Source organism: Pyxicephalus adspersus, chromosome 5 (assembly GCF_032062135.1).
Source record: "Pyxicephalus adspersus chromosome 5, UCB_Pads_2.0, whole genome shotgun sequence".
Classification (NCBI taxonomy): Eukaryota; Metazoa; Chordata; class Amphibia; order Anura; family Pyxicephalidae; genus Pyxicephalus; species Pyxicephalus adspersus.
In genome coordinates, this window is record NC_092862.1 from 34448009 (window position 1) to 34467827 (window position 19819).

General features: G+C 38.1%; 1 protein-coding gene across 6 annotated transcripts; it reads right to left on the reverse strand.

Moving 5' to 3' along the window:
- MTFR1 (mitochondrial fission regulator 1) lies at nt 1-18340 on the reverse strand. 6 transcript variants are annotated; one of them, XM_072411117.1, is made up of 11 exons: nt 18206-18340; nt 12164-12243; nt 11298-11412; nt 10782-10915; nt 10285-10383; nt 6539-6660; nt 5193-5434; nt 4023-4293; nt 3241-3294; nt 2150-2318; nt 1-1459 (listed from the first exon to the last, which is right to left on the reverse strand). In XM_072411117.1, exons 4-11 carry the CDS (start codon nt 10845-10847, stop codon nt 1394-1396), a joined length of 1089 nt encoding a protein of 362 aa, XP_072267218.1. In that variant the 5' UTR covers nt 10848-10915; nt 11298-11412; nt 12164-12243; nt 18206-18340; the 3' UTR covers nt 1-1393. The 6 variants fall into 6 exon arrangements, with proteins under 6 accessions (XP_072267218.1, XP_072267213.1, XP_072267215.1 ...); XM_072411112.1 differs by lacking the exon at nt 11298-11412; XM_072411114.1 differs by lacking the exon at nt 11298-11412 and having other exon boundaries at nt 18112-18326.
- Between the last annotated feature and the right edge of the window lie 1479 nt (nt 18341-19819).

Below are 19819 nucleotides of genomic sequence, written 5' to 3' on the forward strand. Positions count from 1 at the left end.
TGTATTCAACATTTTAATTTCCTAGAACTGTATACTGACAAAGCTGCAGCTTTACACAGAGAGAAAAACAGCAGCAATATAGAACATATTTCATAGACGTAACTGAAATACAGCAGGTACCTGTATTATTGCAGACACATTTCTATACTTTCCAATGTATGTATTCCATACAACAATAAATACAGATCTCTGTAACAGAACTGGCAAGACATGACATAATACTTATGGTCAGTATTTGCTGGAGAGATAACTAGGATAGGTGTAGACGCTGTCCTAATATAATCTCAGTTTTGTTGCATAGATCTAGGTTGGTTTTTGACCCCAGAAGTTAATGACTCAGATTACAAAATAGTTTTTTGTAATAAACTTTTTTTTTTCCCTTACATATACAGAATTTAGGGACTCCATTCAATTAAGTAATTTATCGTCATATTTGGAAGTGGCACATGGACTTTTCAGTTCACTAGCAGATGTCAATTTTGTAAAGAGGCAATTGTAGCAAAAGTGGTGATCGGGGTGTTTGAAACAGAGACCACAGCTTCCTATTGTGGCCTATAACCACTATCAAAGTGGTCTGTTATGTGGCAATCACACAGACTACCACTATCAATGATGGTATGTAGTAGGGATTGCCAGTTTATTTATAAATGTGATGATCATGTCATGCAGAAAAGCTCTAAACAAGCAACATAACACCAACAGGAACATTCCAGAATAAAGGGAAGATTGCTTGTTCAGTACAATGCACTGCTATTCAGATGCATCCATAAGCTTGCTATACTAATGAAAGATAACCGAAGCAAGCTTCTAACACTCCCATATTCATAATGTTACAATATTACAAACACTTGAACTCTAAAAGCGCCCACCAACGTAATGGACTTTACAAAAAATGAAAAATCCTGTTGATACTAACACATAAAACTAATATCTGCAAAACAAATCAATTATAAATATGCAGAAAGTTGCTTTAAAGAATAATTCCTGAGTTCCAACCATGCTGAAAAGCACTTTAAGAAAGTTTAAAAACAGTTGCTTACCATGAGGAAGGAATTCAGAAATTTCTACATTTGTGAAAATAAAATTATGATGTGCTAAAACACCTTATATAATATAAAGTGCCCGATTGTAAGTGAAGGTGACGTCCACCCATCAATGTACCAAACTCCTGCAGCATTGTACAGTATTCCCAGTATAATTAGAGATATCACCAGTACTGTTTATTTAGGCCATGCTGCATTATCCACCACAAATTGGCATGGCAATATTTAGTGTTATGCGGATGTGAACGAGTCACAAGATCCCTTAAGAATAAAATATAGATTGCACATCTGGTCTGTAATTCTTCAAGTCATTGTTAAAAGCCAGAAACTGGAAAAGATGTTCGCTGTTCTCAGGAATTTGATGATTTAATGAGGGTTTTCATTTTTCCTGTTGATTTTAGCATGTGAGGCCCAAACTGAAAAAAATACCAAAACAAGTAGTTATTACAAATATAATTATTCCTCACCACTCATCAGTTTAAAGTCTCTTTGATTATTCACATGACGGAGAAAAATCAGAGCTACTCTACTAATACAATCTACTCTACTAATCATTAGCTACCCCAGCCACCAGGTCTGCCGCCTCTATAGATTTTAATTGGTGCCAATTGCAAACACTTAAAAACAGCAAACTTTACCAGCAATACAATACAAAAACATGTTAAATAAACTGCTCTACTAGACTTTTGCACCTGCAAAAAAAAAAAAAAAAAAAAAAAAAATTGTAGTTACTGCATAGTGCAGAGTTTTTCAACTTTTTAACATGGGGGAACCCTTGCAATAACATACAGGTCCTGGAGAATCCCTGCTACAATTACTATAGCCACAGGTCACAGTACATTGGTGTGGTGGTCAGTGGGATAAATGCCTCCTATATTGCTGGCCTGTGGTAAGAATGTCACCCCTACACATACTCGAAAAGATCAGTGGCGTCACTTAAACTGACCTAAGGGGCACAAACTGCTCAAGGAACCCCTAGCAACCTCTGGAAGAACCCTGATTTCTCAATTTTCCTATTATTGTTATCTTTAAAAAAAAATTAGTAGACTGCATAGTAAAGCAAAAATAGAGAATAATTCTAGATAAAATAACAAATGTTTCCTTACCATAGGTGTTTCTGCAGCTTGCTTTGGCTCTTTTTTTGGAAAGGGTTTATCAGATTCCCCATGGCTGTCACTTCGATATCTGTATGCAAACTTCTTCTTTAGAGCTTCAGCAATAAGAGTTGCTGGGTCAGCTGGATCACTCGGCCTTGGCTTGGACCCTTCAGGTATTCTACAAAAAAACAGGTAAAACTGAAACTTCTCACAGTTCTCTATAGGAACGATTTTCAACCCTTGCTAGAAACTGGGTGTGACATTGGAGCAGTTTTTTTTGCCAGCTTGGTATTTCTTTTGCACTTTCACCCATTTTCTACTGTAACTTCGTGATCTCCTTAGCCCCTTTTAGCAGGGCTCACCACCCGGTTCTTCAGTAAAAACCTGGTTGTTTTTGGGTGGTTACTGAAGAGTTGGGTCACAATACAAGGGCTGCCACCCACTTTTAAAAATAATTCTGGGTTGAACATAGTTACTATTTTACTACTTTAAATTGTCTGCTTGTTGACAAGAAGTCTTGTTAGACATCATTCACACCGATGCCTTGCAGAAGCACATATAATGTCACAAATCAAAGTTGTTTATTCTTTTGCCATAGCACCGCAAATGCACTATATACACAACATATGACAAGACCAAGCCATGCATTGCACTGTATAGGATGTGCTGCGTACAGTAACTCCTCATCCCTGCAGTGGAAAAGTCCCAAGATCTAACCAGCTGGTATTCGATTTACCACTTCACCTGATTTTTTTGCACATTCTAAAAAAATAGCCTCATCTCTCTATCACACTGTATGCTACTTTAAACAATAGGCAGATACATCACCACACAATTATAAAAAACACAAACATTTCTGGAAGCAAATAAACAGACTATCCAAATAATATTTTATTAAATCAGACTGCATCCAACAACAAATCCATGCAGTTTGCTTTACTGGAGGCTTTCCAATGACAATGTTTACCAGGTACTCTTTTTAGCCAGATTTACTTCCAGAAAATGTACACACAGCAACACATCAGCCCTGGAACACTATAACAATATTCACCCAAGTCAAGCAAAAAAACAAAAACGAAAAGAAAAACAACACAAGGTACCTGGCAATCCAGCACCGTGCTACTGATTGCATAGCAAGAGAAAAGAAGCCTGGACTGGTTAAAAGAAAATTAAAAAAAGGAAGCGTGATGAATAACATGAACAGAACAGGGAAAGAATGTTACTGCATCCCCTGAAAAAACTTTGCTTGTCCATGTAAATTACATCCTAGAGATATTCATTGTGGTCCAGTATGGCACATGGAGTACAGATCCAAAAATACCAATCCAATGCTGACCATGCAAGGACAGATCTGGCATCAGTTAGGTAAATCTGGGCTATGTAGGGCTACGTACACACGTGCAATTATTATCGTTGAAAACAAACGTGTAACGACCAATCGTCCGATAATCATTAAAAAAAAGTGGCCGATGAACGAGAAATGTCGCTGCAAATTAATGACCGTCCTGGCGTATCGGGCGACAATTGCTCGCTATCTATTGTGTGTACTGTATTTCAGTGATTATGGATGTTTCTGGGGTACACTTTCTCCAGTACACGTCACTTCCTGCATTATTCAAACAATCGTACCTAGTGTATGTACATTAGTGAATAATTGTTGATCGGTTGTTAATCATTCATTTTCCAAAGATAATTATTGCACATGTGTACGTAGCCTAGGACTTCCAATTACCTTAATAACAAACATATCAGCAAGATAAGGTGGGGGCAATTTACAAATTTACCTGAATTCCCTGCCAACATGGTTACTATGTCTAAAATATACACAAATAGGGATCAGGAGAACATAGGCAGGGACAAGTATGCCATAAGTATGAGTTACCTTTTCACAGAGCGTAACTTCACACTGTTCATGTCCTTTAGAACATCCAACATGTTTGGCATCTCTGGATTCTTTGGTGTGCTGTCTACCACTGTTTCTAGATTGTTCTTCTTGTTTTTTCTCTCTTTAATAAGGTCAATGGCAGAGATACTTCTGTGAAGAGAAGCAGGAGGTGGTGGAGGAGGTGGTGGAGGCGGGGGTGGTGGAGGCAGGGGTGCGCCAATAGTGGGTGGTGGAGCAGCACCAGGTGAAAGAGGTGTTGGGACTGAACCTATAAATTTGTGTTAAAAAGGAAGTTAGTAATTTATGTTATGTATTTAAGTTAGGAAGTTATGTATTACATTCAATTCCCATAAACATTTACCAATTAATTTCCTTAAATTATGCATAAAAAAATTGACATTTAACATAGCCAGAAAGCTCAATCACTTGCTGGTTTTTAGGCTAACTAAATGCCACCCCTGCTCTTCCCTACAAACAGCAATTATGGGATGCACATTTTGAATAGGTCAACAGGATTCATATCGCTTATACTTTTAAAAAGGAGACCCATGTGTTCCCAAAAACTGATTATATTCAATTAAAACTGCATTTAGTTCCTTACAGAGTTCCGCCTATTCATTACTTATACTTGCACCTGGATCCAATGCAAAATTTTCAGATAAAACATAGTTCTATACATTTATCAAAACAAAAATCCACCACAACCTAGAAAATACACTCTGAAGGAAGTGGGGGTGTTTTATAGATTGCTGTTGGTGTCAATGGTACTGTAAAAACCTCATTGCCACATTGGCCTCTCCTAAAGGCTGCGCAGAATGGTCCCCTATTTCTTTCAGATAATCCAGTGAAATCTTTGAACCTGAACCCCTAAAGGGAGTCTATCTTACAAATATTACACGCAGATGTTCTTGTTCTTATTGGAGTTTTACTTTATGTCTTATCAAAATGTCAGAATTTTATATTTAACATAAAAGTTAATACTACTCCATAACGAAGAATATAATTTCAATACACTTTTTGCAGAAACACTTATGTAGTATTATGAACTTAGATGTGAATTAAAATAACCAGCTTATAAAAGTTGAAAGGTTAACTATTACAATAAATTACTAAGGGGGAGGACCTGGGAACATTACACCATAAATAATTAGCCCTGTATAGAAATACCTGCAGTCACAGTCTGCTGCTCTTGGATAGTAACAATCTTGGCAATCTGTGCTCTCAAGCTAGCCAGTTCTGTTTCCAATGCATTGATCTTCTGCAAAGCTTCTTCATTAGCCGCTGGCTGTGCTCTGACCTCTGGCATCTCTTTCAAAAGAGCAGGCATGGATACCTGTCGTCTTATTGGTCTGTCATAGGGACTCAACTCATCTTCCAATGACAGATTGTGGTGTATATGATTCTGTGCCCTGGAAACAGATCACAGAGTTTACACTAGAGTAAAAATAAATATATTACATTGAAAATATATACAATAAAAGAAATGTAATAATAGAACTCAAGAAATTGTCTAGTCAAACAAGAACACAAGTGAACACAACATTCATGTTTTGAGACACATCAACTGGTAATATGGTTGCACAAGCTGAAATCATAATCTACTTGTTAATATACCGCTCCTCAGTCAATACCGAGAAATGTTATACAGCTGTATAAATCCAAAAAACCATTGGGATATGGGGGAGTCAAACACCTCAGGTTCTCTTTCAAAGGGCACATAAAAGTCTCTGAAGAGAAGATTGCAATTCAAATACTTTTGGGTAAGCAGTTTGCTTTGACAATATAGTCTGAACAAAACATGTACCTCCTTAGCAGGCATAGGTCTACTTGCTCTTATGGCGTAAATTAACGTGCAAGAACACTCCTATCCCTATTTTGTCATCTTCAGCCATCTTCATTGGCTCCCAACATATGCAAGGGAAGCTGGGTTTCCCTGGAAATCAATGCTGGACATGCTCAGCAAAATGTGACAGATAGGCGTAAATCGGGCAGTAAGAACAGTTATTGCAGACGAGATGTCGCCTGTCCCTTTCTGAAAAAACCACCTGCATGAATTACCAATTTGCAAAGTGAGAGTTCTTATTGAGGTTGCACCGCCTCAATATGCCTTCCAAGGGTCTTCATCACTGAATCAAGAAGGCTGGCTCTTCAGTAAAATTATGCAAACATCAAAATATTATGATAGGTGTATGTCACATTGAAGAAGAGATTGTTTCTTGACAGATTTCATTTAAATGCAGAATGCCTGGGTTAATGGGATGATGAGTATCTGTGCCTGAAAGACCTGAAACCCACTAAATGCAAGGAGTGGGCTAGAGATAGGCTGGGGGGCAAAGGAGCTGGGTTATTCTGGCTGTCCTCCAGCCAGAAAATGAGGTGGGCTCTGACTTGTTGCAGCTTTTAAAGCACACTGCAAGCAAGATCCTTCTACCATGCCATAAAATCAGACTAAGCAATTTCAGTATGTGTAAGATGAAAGGTAAAGCTGGAGCGCAGTCAAATTTAATTTTTACCTTAGCCTTGTGAATGCTCCTCCCTCCTCCTCATCATCAGCAACCCATCCAACATCCGCAAAAGACGGTACCACAGCACCATTTTGATTGTTAGCATTTAGTGCCACAGGATATGGAATAAGCTGCAATGAACAAGCAGAAAATTGAGTTAACATTTTAGCATGGTATGCTATACTTTTCAAAGAGCACTTGTTATGTAATACAAACAAAGTTCTGGAGCTAATCTAATATTAAGGGGTTACCATAATTTTGGGCACCCACACAATGTCTGTCAGTAGGACATAAACTAGCAGATTAATCTATGAGAGAAGCTTACATGACACGCTCAGTCCTTGTATCTCAGAACAGTGACATTTCTCTTTTCCAGAATCTAATCACATTTCAGTGACCATACACACAGTTATTAGAGAAAACACAGAGTCATGCAGGCAATGAGAACATCTACTAGAGATAAATACATCTTAACATTACAGCAAATCATCAATTGAAAATTAAGTTAACAAATAACACACCTTAATCTTGGTTTCAGAGTTTGCAACTTAATTTTTGTTAATTTTTTTTTTTTTTTAGCAAATAAGCATAACTGGTGTGCTGCTAAATAAACTAATATCTATTATAAGTGGATTCAAAAACACACACACACACACACACACACAATTACAGATCTGAAGGCATGCGCATTAATGGAAAGGAAGACATGCAGCACTCGGGACTGAGCACTGACCTATACACGTGTTTCTTCATACAGAGGATGCAGCAGAGAGGAGAGATCACAGAATATTGAAATTCTTTACAGTTCACATGTCAACTACATTATTACTTCATAAAAAATGTATAATCATCACATGAAAAATGAGGAAAAACCTTGTTAAAGTCCTCTGTCCTAGCTACCAATGAATGAATATTTAAATGTCGGACAGCATTTTATCCCTTATTATCCTACTGAAATTGACTCTGTCTATATGAAGAGGATTTCCATTTCACCTGACAATGTCTGTTTGCTTGGAATGCTAAGAACAGACGGTACTGGTTACATACAGCAGATTTTGCCAAGTCACATACAGGGCTACCTAGCATAAGCATACAGAAAGAATGTAATGTGACATCCTTTATATTAGACTGGTCAAAATTCAGCAAAAAAAATTCTACAGGGACACACTGAATATAAACTGAATATACAGTGAATCACTAGTTAACATACAAATTGACGCCTTTAAAGTATACACAAACCTTAAATATTTTTTAGCATGTTTAGCATAGTTCCTCTGCCAGCATTGCCTTTTATCAAGCCACAGTTGTGAGTTTTGCATATGCTTTTCTTCAGCTGCCTCTCCGGTATATAGCAGGCATGTGCAGAGCTAGTATGAACCCCAGAAACCTTGGAAGTGCTTGGACCACAGTACCTCCCGAAAAGTCAGAACAAATTTCCCTAATCCTGAGCAAAGTCTACCAGTTCAAATACTTACCTCCCTTCTTGACACAACCATCTATTCTGTATGTTTTGGAAAAAAAAGTCTTTACAGCAAAAGCTTAGCCTTTTAAGGTGTGTGCTATCATTTTTATAAGCAAGCCACACGCGGCTGGACAGGTGAAAGTCTCTATAAATATGGCTCACTGCCTGAAAAAAAAATCAAACAGGGAGGTGGAGCAATAAGACGATGACCCAGTGGGGAGATTTTGGATAGGAAGGTTGTGCAGCATTGGGAAGAGCCAATAGGTGGGGATCAAGTATTGTTAAGCCGAGAAGAAAAGTTGAAACTGAGCAGGTGAGCTGTATTTGGTGGTGAAGGGCCTTAAAAAACAATTGTAACACAGCATTCAGTTTTTGTTTGTACAAATCCAAAACAAAGCAAAATGAGTCTACACGTGTCACACAGCAACCACCAATTCATTACAGCAATAAATATTCACAACAATCAGGAATAATCTTTGACTAATGGCTGCTGGTTTTAAAGTATGTGTTGTTAGCCCATGTAATGTGCCAGAACAAAAACAATTACATTTCTGAGGAAAATATAAGCTAGACACACACCTGCGCTCACACTTACTAGGAATAAGAGCTTCAGATAATGTTTTATGGCCATCAGTTTGTGCTCAATACTTTCATTGTTCTATGAGCAGCATTATTTACATAACACACAGATATCATTGTCAGATCTTGGGCATCCCTCCCACTACAGCCTACAAAATGGACAGAGAAACACACTGACCATGAATTCTTTTGTCACCTACACACAGGCTTTCATGCATCTAAACTGATACATGAACATCGATACAACCATCAAACTCATTACATTCTAAAAAGCCCATTTAAGAGACTGCTAGTGGGCTGCATAAATATTAATGCAGAATGTAGTGTATGTGTAGATGAATTAATAATAGCTTGTTGGTAAAGAAATTCCCTACTTATTGTAAAGTCTCTGCTCTTCTTATTGCCTTTATAATGATTTATCAATGTAACAAATCTGATACATCAATGTAACTAATGTAGTAATCAGAGGCAGGAGTAGGTGTGGTATGCCTACTCCAAACTCATAATAGGTGTATGTAAAATTAGAACAGAATGCGCAGAAATGTTCCCCTGCTTCTAGCCAAAATAATATGTTAGGTGTACTGTTTTTTAAAATATTTAAATACCTGATTGCTTTGTCACAATAAACTGCACTAATAGATGCCCTATAAAAAGCATTACCTGGAGGATCTACAGCATTCCTATTCATGGAAACATGTTTTAGGCTAATACATTAATATACTACAACAATACTAAATCTGCCCGACCTAAAACTTTAAATTAGAAGCTGTGCAGTGTGGGGAGGTTGTGGTAACTACAAGTACCATGTTATAGTCAAATCAACTCCTGTGTCCCTATGCAGTCCCGTGGATAGTAGGCCCAGGATTTATACAAATATTTGACTTGTGCTCAAAGCAAGAAGCTAGAGTATAGATGTCCTGGCACTTGACAGTTGAATAGGAAGGGGCGAGGCTGTGTAATATTGTGAATGGAGGTAATGCTAACTTGTTACACTGCATTTTTTATACGTTGTATCATGTTTTTCCTTCTAATAAAGACAATGTTTAACCTCCCTAGCAGTCTAATGCTGTCCAAATTTCCATTCAAAAAGCGATACAATTTTTTGCATAGAAATTTATTTATAACTGTAGGCTATAATTCTTAGGCATAACTCACCGATATTTAATACATTTATAAACTTTATTATAAAAACATTAAATAACAAAACACAAAAATCTGTTAAAAATAAAAAAAATATTTAAACATGTAATATAACTGTACAGTAGCATGTTTAACATATATATATATATATATATATATGAATATAATAATATATACATATAAAATGAATATTTCTTTGTATTGGACTCAATACAGCTATTTTGTATTGAATCCAATACAAAATTATTTGAATTTTCCGCCGATCCTCCCGCCCGCACCAACGTCATCAGGAAACCCCAGAGATCTTCTCTGCAGTTCGCGGCTGAAGATCGAAGAGGAAAGACGTCTTTTTTTGCACGGAAAATCCACCACGAGTCACACTCAGGAATACTGCTGGGGGGGTTAATGGGTTGCTTTGGTGAATATGTATATTTCCAGTAATCTGTATGCAGTTAATGTGCATTACTTATATCTACAAACACAATTTAGCTCAAAGGCAGCAAGTGCACAACTTTCCTGGACTTTAATTTTAGTAAACGCTTTTTTTACATTCACAATTTGCAATGCATCATACCTGGAAGTGAACTCTTGGCGATTGTATCATAGGCAGATTTGACCCAATTTTTCGGACAATACTTCTAGATGAACCGTAGGGTTTACCTGACCACAGAACCTGGAAAAAAATGCATTTCAGGTTACTTATCTAGTAATGAATCAAGACATTGGATGGAGATGAATGGGTTCGATTTACTGAAAAGTGTAAACTTTATTTTGAGAAATTGAACTTTGTAAAGTGTTCTTTCTGAAACATTTGAAAAGTAGATGAGAACTGCTGGGATTTGGACAATGTTCATGCTAACATTTTCCAAAACAGCAAACATATTACTCTCAAAGTCAGTTTTATGAGAATTCTTACTCTTTAGAATAGAATGGCAGTAGAATTTTGGAAGGAAAACAATAGATTATGGGGTAAGAAACCAGAAAACAACAGGAGGTTTATGCATATATTCTTTTAATGGTTATATAGGGGTTAGATTCCCCATAAACTAACAAAGTATAAGCAAAACTCACCGACTCCATATTATGGGCGACCTGATGTAGAACCATTCTAACTAAACGTAACAGCCAGTGCAGCATCGGATACTATTAATCTCTTCACAATGAGCACTGTATAAACAGCTTGCGCCTGCTCTTCCATAGTCAAGCTGGAAAAATAAATGTAAACCGTTAGATGCAGCTGCCCTATAAGGACAGGGACAAAGCAAGGCTGCTTATAAGTTCAATCATAAATAGGAAAAAGTGCTTGGAGAACCACCTGCTATTTTTAGACCAGTTCACAGACAACTTGGATAAAACTACATTTATTTATATATCACTGTTTTTCCTACTGGGTGCCTAAGCAATAACTAAAATCATATTAAAGACACAGCTGCTGCTCCAAGCTCAGCATTTCCTGTGCACACAACAGTTCTGAGCCATTTCTAATAGTTCAGGTGTTACCACATACCTCAAAACATAAAGAATTTGCAGTGGAATGGAATGTGTAGAGTAAAAGTTTGTGACCTTTGCAAAAAAAAAAGTATATACTAGTAAAGACCTATGAACAGGGCCTTGGAGTCAGAGTTGTGGCAATTTTAGGGAATCTTGAGTCAGAGTTGTCAAAAAATGTTTCCACTTGAACTCCTATTGAATGCCAGTTGTTCTGAAAACATGCAATATGTGAAAAATGCTTTATTTCACAGATAACAGTCATGGTAAACTAGTTTACTGCTGTATTAATAAAGCCCACTGCAGAGTTGCTACTGATTCCTTGGATTGACAGCCTTTGTTGCTGAACACTTCCAATGTGAGCTGCAGTGTCTGGGAGCAGAACGTACGAGGCACAAAAGAATCTTTGGTTCAGTCAGGGAAGTTAAAGCAAAACTTTTCTGTAATTGTATGAGGTGTGTGCTAAATAGAGTATTTATCGTGCATAGCAGTTTTAAGGACTGTCATACAGTAACTTTTAGGTCTACATTAAGAAACCCCTGTGGTCCTTGTTGCAGACTTTACTTCATTTGCTGTATAAGAAAAGGAGATGAACCAAAATATCTCCAACAGAGTAAGGTGTAAGACTATGAATCTAATTCCCAGTTTAAATCCATGTTTGACATACTTTTTACACATATCTACAAAGAGATTTAAAGTTGAATTATAGCTGTATCTTCAGCCTTTCAGTTAGGCAGGCTCCTCTCCTGTACCTAAATTTTATACTCTATTTCCAGTGCACATTGAGCTTCTCACAATATGCATTAGAAGCTGCAGCAGGTCAGGTAGTTTTTATATATTTCGATTCAGTTGATTAGCACAGAAAAATACAGGCCAGAATGCCAAACAGGCCACATGCTCTATACATTTCCCCCTAAATGCAGTGCTTCACAACTGTAAACGTCAAAGGTATTACGTTCACTTACCGTGAGAATATTGTGTACGTTGGCCACACAATCAGCTACACATGTTCAACCTGTGTAGACTTCTACAACCCGATAACACTCTAAAATAACAGAAAAAAAATGAATGAGGCTATATTAGTGGTCATTTTTGGCAAACTTTCAGTAGCCATATTTATTTTATATAGGCAGCAAATGTACATGGAGGATTTTTCCAACAAAGAGCACCACAACACACACAGATACAGATGTGCAACTGTGTTGCAACACTGCAACATAAATATTATATAAGTAACATGCTTTGGATTGAAGGGGGAAGGACTGGAGCCCGTGGATTTTAATGTTTTTTTTAGGACCTCATTTTGTGTCTTGGTATCAACAGTATTAACAGCCAGGAGAGGAACTCTTCAATGTGACACAAATGAGAATATGATAGGGGTTTTAGCCTCCCCCTACTCTAGTAAATAACGAAAACTAATTTCTGTATATGTTTAGAATGGAGGGTTCCCCCCAAAAGTTTAAATCACATGATTTCCCCCTACAGTCATAACATATCAAAATCATCAGGTCAGAGGAAAGCTCCTCACTGACAATAAAAATGACCAAGATTAAGAATTTGTACAAACAATACTTGTGTACTTTGAATGATTTGAACTAAAATATGTAGAAAAAATGTCAGGTTCCTCAGAGATGTACACAAGATGAAAATACTTGAATTCACCGGTGTGAACTCGGTGTCAAGGTTATATCAACCAGGAAAACACACATTGTACACTATTAGCTTTTACACAGTGCAAAGAGCAGCAGCTTTTTGTAGTTTATACCTAATAACCTGGGATCAGAGGAGGAGGATTTATGATTGGCTAATACCCATTACTGCATATTACATAAGCTACTGAGGTACCAGGGCTGGAAACATTATACAGAAAGCCAGCTTTCAGTGCACATGTTAAAACATCTACAGGAGTAAGTGCGTACAGGAAAAAAAAAATGACGGAAATTGAGTCTCCTAAATGGAGCTCTTTGTGCCAGCTGGAAATTACATACAGAGCTTACTTACATTCAGCAAATAAAGTACAAGCTATAATTATACTTTAGTCAGGAAAAATTGGCACCGTAGCAGAAGCTAAATTTTCCGTCACAAAATGAGATTCACGTACAAAACTGACCACAGAAAAGATGAGTCTAATAGGGCGTCTAGAACAACTTGTTATGGATGAGTCACATGGGTGTAGGCAACCGCCCGGACCTGCGACTCTCTAATGATAACATATGAGGAAAGGAATTTACCTGCCTACTTTAGTAATCTGAGGGAAAAAATAAACAATGTATCTCTTAATCATAAATACAGGCATATACAATAGTTATATATATATAAAATATACATAGTTTTTAAACCATGCTCCACAAAAAAAAAAAAAAAAAAAAAATCACTCCCTCTTATTACAATTTCACCCCTTTAAAGGAGTTGAAACGTAAACGTGGGGAAACGCCGCACATTTTCCTGAGGTTTAAAGGCAAGCCTTAAAACACTAATAAAAGTGCATTAAAACGCATACAAATGCGGTAGGAACGTTCACATGCGTTTTTAAAACCATCTGTGTAGACCCAGCCTTAAAGGGACAAAAAGGTGAAGAGGGGTTAAATGTAAAAATGCAACACACAGAGAATGTGCAAACGCTACACACGTGACTGCAATTTGATGTCAGTTATTTTTCATTAGATGTAATAAGTAAAGGATAACAGACTGTAGTGGTTGCGTCACAGTAATTTAGTGTCATTGCATGGATTTTTACCACCGCCATAAATGCTGGATCTCAAATGATCTTTGATTTTTTCATAATTATGTGAGCGCAAGAATGAGGTCATGTGATTGTAATCGGAAAAAGTAATGAAAGTGGAAATGAATAAGCAAACTCTTATTAGGGCATGGATATATTGTTCTCACAGATTAGGAGTATAGAGCATCTAATGATACCATAAGGCAACAGAAAACACAAATGGCAAACATCTGTATCATATTTGTGGTGACAATGTCCACAAATCTATCCAAATTCACTACCGATATAAAGATTTAAAAGGATGAACTCTTTCAATGTTTGGACACGACAATGTACACAAATTATGATATATGAATCTAATTATACAGTTATACCCATAAATCCCATTGGATGGGAGGAGTAGGGAGGGAAGTTCAGCCTTCAATATAATATCAAGACAAAAAAAACAAGTTTAGTGAACTTGATAGCCATACAGCATTTCTTTACTGGAGAAATTATAAAATATATGGTTGTAATGATGTTGATTCACACAAAGTTGATAAGATTACTAGATTATCAAAACTTCCTGATGAAAATACTGAAAATTTCTGTACAATTGAAAGATATGTTCAACTCTTAGATCGTTTGAAAATTATAGTTGTACATGACTCTCCATCTTTCATCAAGATATGTTGTAAAATCCCTAAAAAACAATAAAATATTACAAATACTAATTATAAACGGCACTGTGTACGTTTTAGACACTTATTAAAAAAAAACAAAAAAAGTGACCTTCCAACTGCAAAAAGAGAAAAACTCTAAATCAATATCTGGGGTGTCATTCAGTTTCAGGCATATGGTCCATAGAATGATTGAACAATTCCATCAAGTAGCAGCTAACAACCAATAAGATATTTTATTGGTTTAATTTTCATCTACATTGTAAAGGATTTATTTGAGAAGGAGCAATAAAACGGAGTGAAGAAAAGCCATTCTCTAACAAGTTGAGCTTGCTAAAGTTTGATTAATGAAAGAAAAATCTTGCCCAACAATAAGACTGAGTTACAAAACACAGGCTGGTCTTTCTGCATTACTGTTTGCTCACATTACAAGGAAACTTCAAGGAAAAATCAGACAGTCCAAATGTGCTGCTCTTATAGGCAACTTCTGAGTTACAAAAAAAAGTCTGTTCTCTTAGATCAGGGGTGTTAAACTCTGGCCTGGGGGCCAAATCTGGCCCCAATGTCCTTTTTTTTGGCCCCCAAAGGAATCCTTTATATGAACCGCAGCTGGCCGCTGCTGCATTGAAATAGTGCCGTTAATACAATTCCTGGTATCACTTGCGTCTATAGACCAGCGGGCTTTCTGCCTATGTGTAGCCCCGCAATGAAATGTTTTATAGACGCAAATAACGCCAGGAGTTTTGGTATCGGCGCTATTTCAATGAAGAGGGGGTTTCAGAGGCGAGGCCACTCATAAAATTTAGTTCTGCATTGGCCGCATCTGGCATTTCCAGCACTCCCCCCCCCCCCCAGCTGTACTTTTCCTTGGTACTCCAAGGCATGGACTTTTCCTAAATAAAATTAAAAAACATGTTATGCCTCTTTCTCTATTATAAGTTTGTTCCAGATTGAATGTTTAGCAAAACCTCCTTGTTTCTATATGAAAATGGTAGAAATCTAATTGATATATCTAATGAGAAGGAAAAAGCAGATATCAAATGGGGTGATCAGTTTAAATTTCACAAAAATCAATGGGAAACTGGTACACCCATATACAGACTGGACAAGTCTGGTCAGAATTGGTCTTCACTGAAGACTTGCAGCTGAAACCTCTGAAGTTGAAGCAAGGTGAACCGACTCCCCTACACACCATAACACAACTACTGGAACGCAGAAAAACGTCAACAGGTTCTCAGCACAAAAGTCCAAAGTTGAAATAGAAGGCAATTTCCTTGCTGATGGAGTATGGGCCAACGGTCAAGATAGTGGAGAGTTCTCTGCAGGTTTGGGGCTACATTTGTAAGTCTGAGGAGTTGAGAATTTGGTCATTATCAACGGTCTCCTCAGTGATGACAAGTACAGGAGGATTCTTACTCATCAATGGTCATGTTTGGTCCCTGTTTAGTAAGGTTTGAATAAAGGAGTCAGAAAATGATACAATTCATATCAACATCCTGGCCTGTATGTGGCACTGGAAGAAAGGAGTTTAACAATTAAAGTGTACATAAACTCAGAATTTTCGGCAGCACTGCCCCCTAATTGAATGAATGAATGAATGGGAGCGGAAAGCCTTCCAGGATACCTACGTCATGCATCCCGGGAGGCTCTTGGGTGCTCGTTCAGCGCAAGCCCGAGTATACCAGACATGCACAGAAGGAGCCTTTCTGTGCAAAGATAAAAATTTGTCGATCTCACGCATGCACAGTGAGATCAGCAAATTTTATTTTTCATTCTATTTCACCCAATCTCACGCCTGGGTCGGGTGACGTAGGATGAAGAACAGGAAGAAGAGAAGATGGCCGCACCCATCTTTCCAATGGTCCATCAGGATCCAAAATAAAAACAAAACTAGAGCAAAAATACAAAGAATTTTGAGAATTACCAGCAACCTCATCACACGCACGGCTCCAAGACTTTTCTAGAGCTGCTCCAATTCTCTGGAATGGTCTTCCTCGTCCTATTCGGCTTGCTCCTACTTTCTGCTCATTTAAAAGAGCTCTCAAAACTTGCCTACCTATCTTCTTCTGTCTCCTAAACCCTCACTACTTCCCACCACTATATATCTCCCCTCCTATTGTGCTACATAATTCCCCCACCTACTGGATTGTAAGCTCTTCGGGTAAGGGTCCTGTCCTCCAGTATCACTGTCTGTATTAGTCTGTCATTTGCAACCCCTATTTAATGTACAGCGCTGTGTAATATGTTGGCGCTATATAAAGACTATTGATAATAACTTTTTTACCTTTTGTACAGTACTAAGATCTGCAACAGCGAACTGTAAAGAGAACCAGCCACAAAACGTATTATCTGTATTGTATTTACCTGTAAAAGCCTCTCCTGTGTAAACCTCTGCAAGCCCCGAGAGAGGCTGAACGTCAGCATTTTAGATAAATCAGAAACCTCAGCAGAGCGTTCACTTTTATATTACTATAATAGTTCCCTTCTCTACATTAACAGTTATGTGGGGACACACAAGTGAAGGGGTGGGAGAGCTGGGCCAGCGCTGACACTCTTAGAAGAGAGGTGGGCTATGATGAGCAGAGAATTGACTATCCCCGAGGGGTCACATTAGCTATCAAGTTCAATATGAATACATGATGTGAGGGATAGAAATGCTGCATGTATGGAATGAAGAAGAACCCCTCAGATAATACCAGAGGTCGTCACCTTATAATAAATGTTTTCTGCAATTTTATTGAAGTTGATTGGCTCGATAACCTAATCCCAGGCCGTGCGGCTTATACTTATAGCTTATACTGCAGATCTGACACACCCATATGATGTATTGATGGGGATTAATATTAATACATAAAGGTAAATATTCTCAATCATCCAATAAAATATCCATTAAAAAAAACTTAAAGAGGAACTAAACTAAAAACTGCTCCCCCCCCAAAAAAAATACTCTTACCTTCAATCCCGCAGCACAGTCTGATCCATCTCGGGGGTGTCTTGCATGGGGGCCCGCGTCATCCCAGGGACGGCGCTCCAGGTGCCGCCATCTTCATCTCTTCTTCTGGGTTTTATATACTACATCATCCGACCCAGGCACGAGATCCAGTGACGTAGGATGGAAATCCTACATCTCACTGCGCATGCGTGAGATTGGCGATTTTTTTTCCCCATGAAAAGGCTCCTTCTGCGCATGCTTGAGATGCTCGGGCACGAGCAGAGGGGGCACCTAAGAGCCTCCCGGGATGCGTGACGTAGGTAGCCCGGGAGGCTCTGCACTCCCATTCATTAGAGGAGGTGCTGCACCCTTTTTTATAAAACAAACAGTTTTTACCTTACATAAAATGGTTGTCCACCCTTTTATGTAAAGTGTCATTTCTGAGTTTAGGTAAGCTTTAATTTGTTGTACCTTGGTGACAGGTTCTCTTTACAGAAGTTTCAATATTGCAGCCATCCCCCATAGAGGACAATATTATACAATGCCTATGGATGGCCTGGCAGTGCAGTGACGGAGCTCCCCGGCCGCCTCATTACTGACCTTCAATATAGCGCTCACCTTCCTCCTGTGCCGCCGCTGTGACAGCTGTGACAAGCGGACAATACTTTGACCTCCCCCTCCCAACACTACTTACATCAAACCTCACAACTTCCCGCTCGTGTAGTCTGCCTTGTCACGTGTCCAGCCTGCCGGTAACATTCACTGCTAATTGCAACGTCAGCCCCGGCGGCGGCAACTTCTCCTTACGTCACTGGACGTGCGCCATACTGCCGATCGTCAAAGGGGGCGCGTACTGGAGAAGACGCTGTCATGTACGTCATGCGTAAAGCGGCCATCTTTGATTCTGGACTCGGTCCCAAAGTACTATTGTGTCATGTGCACAGGTGTATAAGCAAAAAGTAAAACACATAAATATGTTTTTTGTTATACGTATAAAACTGTAAAATGAGGTACCTGGTTTTTAGACACATAGTACATTTTTGCATTATTTGTTTTATGTAACAAATGTTTTTATCTGTTCTGTATAATTCTTGAAATTGTTGTTTTCAATGAAACTGAATATATCTCAATAAAAAATATATTAAAAAAACTCCTCATCATTGGTGTCAGAGGACTCATCAGTTATACCAGTGGGATAAAATCAACTCTATATCATTGGTGTTTCTGGGATAAAATAAGATCCATCAATGCTAACAGAAGAAACAAAAGGCATTTGTGTTCGGTGGTTACAAACCTGAACAAATATCTCTCATACTTCAATTCACAATTGGAAGATGTCCGGTGATACCATCATCTTTATATAACCAAGTGGGGCTCTGCCAGGCAGGGGATCTGGTGTGGGAAGATGTTCTTGGGGGATTTTGGTGATAGGAGATGAAGGAAAAGTGTAGTGGGGAGCAGGCCATGCAAAAAGAGTTAAGGGTGATGATGGTGGATGGAGAATATATGAAGATAAGCAGCACCAGAATGGAGGAGAGGGGAGTCAGGTCTCTGAAACTGAATTTGTGTCCTCTGATCTGTACTGGAGAAACTTTCTCTCCTTCCTGTCTTTTCTCCATAATTTCTGATCTGATGAAAAATTTGTTTCTTTTATGTGGTCTCAAAAAATTGAGTATCTAAAAATGTTTTCTGCTTTTACACCATCCTCTTTTTTTCACTTTTGTATTTACAAAACCATTTAAAATGGGAATTGTAAGTAAAAAACGACCAAGTCTGTCATTTGCAACCCCTATTTAATGTACAGCACTGTGTTATATTTTGACACTACATCATTCATATTTAATGATATTAATATTATTTGCCCTTATTCTCAAATTCATAGTACTGAAGCTAAAAGATTACAGACACCGCAAAAAAAAATATTGGCAATCCTGTAATTTATAATCTGTACCTGTAGAGTGCATTGGAAATCAGTGAAACCTGAGGACCATGATGGCAGTCTGCTAGGAAGTGGGGCAGCACTACATATGGGGTAAAACATTCAAAAAGCAGCATGCACATTTTTCAAAATGCACAGCAGTGGGTAAAAACAGATCATCCGGCAAACAATATGTTTTGTGTTATCTTTGCATTTTGCAACATTTATAATGCGGAATATAAACATAGCAATGTATCTAATGTAAAGAAGCTGCATATCTTACATTCTCTGCACTGGCACATGAATCTCTTGCCCACGCTAAATATGGCTGCTCACGTTGGGTTCGTGTCAGTTCAGTAACCAATAGGAAACGCGTTGTAGAACGAGAGG

Bases quoted from the DNA above. Each gene is read 5' to 3' on its own strand.
- MTFR1 (XM_072411112.1), bottom strand. From the start codon at position 10,847: ATGCTGCACTGGCTGTTACGTTTAGTTAGAATGGTTCTACATCAGGTC. The intron at 6,661-10,284 runs GTATGATGCATT...TGTTCATTGCAG, and splicing joins CGCCAAGAGTTCACTTCCAG to CTTATTCCATATCCTGTGGC. The intron at 1,460-2,149 runs GTAAGGAAACAT...TATTTTTTTCAG, and splicing joins AAGCTGCAGAAACACCTATG to TTTGGGCCTCACATGCTAAA.